This window comes from Cyprinodon variegatus, unplaced genomic scaffold, assembly GCF_000732505.1.
Source record: "Cyprinodon variegatus isolate N-32 unplaced genomic scaffold, C_variegatus-1.0 Scaffold89, whole genome shotgun sequence".
In the NCBI taxonomy this organism is placed as follows: domain Eukaryota; kingdom Metazoa; phylum Chordata; class Actinopteri; order Cyprinodontiformes; family Cyprinodontidae; genus Cyprinodon; species Cyprinodon variegatus.
The window spans coordinates 178,148-179,137 of NW_015150542.1; the positions used below are offsets into that span (position 1 = coordinate 178,148).

General features: G+C 38.2%; 1 protein-coding gene across 1 annotated transcript in view; it reads right to left on the reverse strand.

The window, feature by feature from the left end:
- Window positions 1-879: 879 nt before the first annotated feature.
- The window catches only part of cnot6l (CCR4-NOT transcription complex subunit 6-like), a 17,496-nt gene continuing 17,385 nt past the window's right edge, over window positions 880-990 (reverse strand). Inside the window, exon 13 of the mRNA XM_015373598.1 lies at window positions 880-913. Coding sequence (XP_015229084.1) covers window positions 880-913 — 34 coding nt within the window. The remainder of the gene's footprint in view (window positions 914-990) is intronic.

Consider the following 990-nt stretch of genomic DNA (forward strand, 5'->3'; position numbering starts at 1 on the left):
CCACTAGTTTGGTAAGAAGTGTTGTTTCTCTGAGGAGAACCCAGATGTTTTCCTCAGGTAGTGAAGTATGTACCACTGATAAAAGGAAGGGATAATCCCAGATTATGAGAAATAAATCTTTCTAGTTGGGGGGGAGAAAAAGCTTGCTTACATTAATGCAGCACTGAGAGGCATCATTCAGGGAGTGATTTACTGGCTGTCAGACCAGAGATTAGAATGCAAACAAGAGAGAAACAGGTAGATAAACCCAAGTTTAAGCAGCTGGAAACCCTCAAAATGACAGATTAGGTTTAGGAAATGTGCCAAGGTTTATAATCCTGCCTCCCATACGTTGGATTCTACTCTTAAAAACAAAGTATGAACTTTTTCCATCTTAAAAACTCCTAAACTTTACTCACATTTCATCAAATTACATCTTTCGGCATGTCTTGGCTCATCAATCAACAAAATACCAATAAATTTTTTAAACTCCTCATGTAACGTTCAGAAATTCTGCTATTTATCGTATGACTGAAGCAGAAACCAATCTGCTTCTTCAAAAGATTATAGCATGAAAAAAAAGTTGTGTAATGGCTTTTAAACTATGACTTAAAAAGATTTATTTGATCAAAGTTTGAAAAAGGAAAAAAACAAAGTGGAAGAAAAGCAATGTTGTGTGCCGATACGTTTTAACTGGGAAATCTAGCTTTTAAAAAGATGGTCATTTTGCGTCGCCGTGACAATCGAATCTAAGGCAAAGGACTGACTTTGGAGGAAACTTTAACAGTTTCCTCCCAAACCTACATTTTTGGTATCGAGCTTTGATTAAAGGGAGAAAATAAACCAAGGAAACAAACTGTGCAAAAAGTAGGAAAAGGGGCGAAAAAAGGGGCAAATACTTCACTCCTTCTTGGTGAGTCTGAGTGTGGGTGAACTGTACAGGGTCCAAGGGAGGGAGGGGGGGCAGTGTTTAAAAGCTGAGTAGGTGAGGTTAGAGGTGTTGGTAGAAGT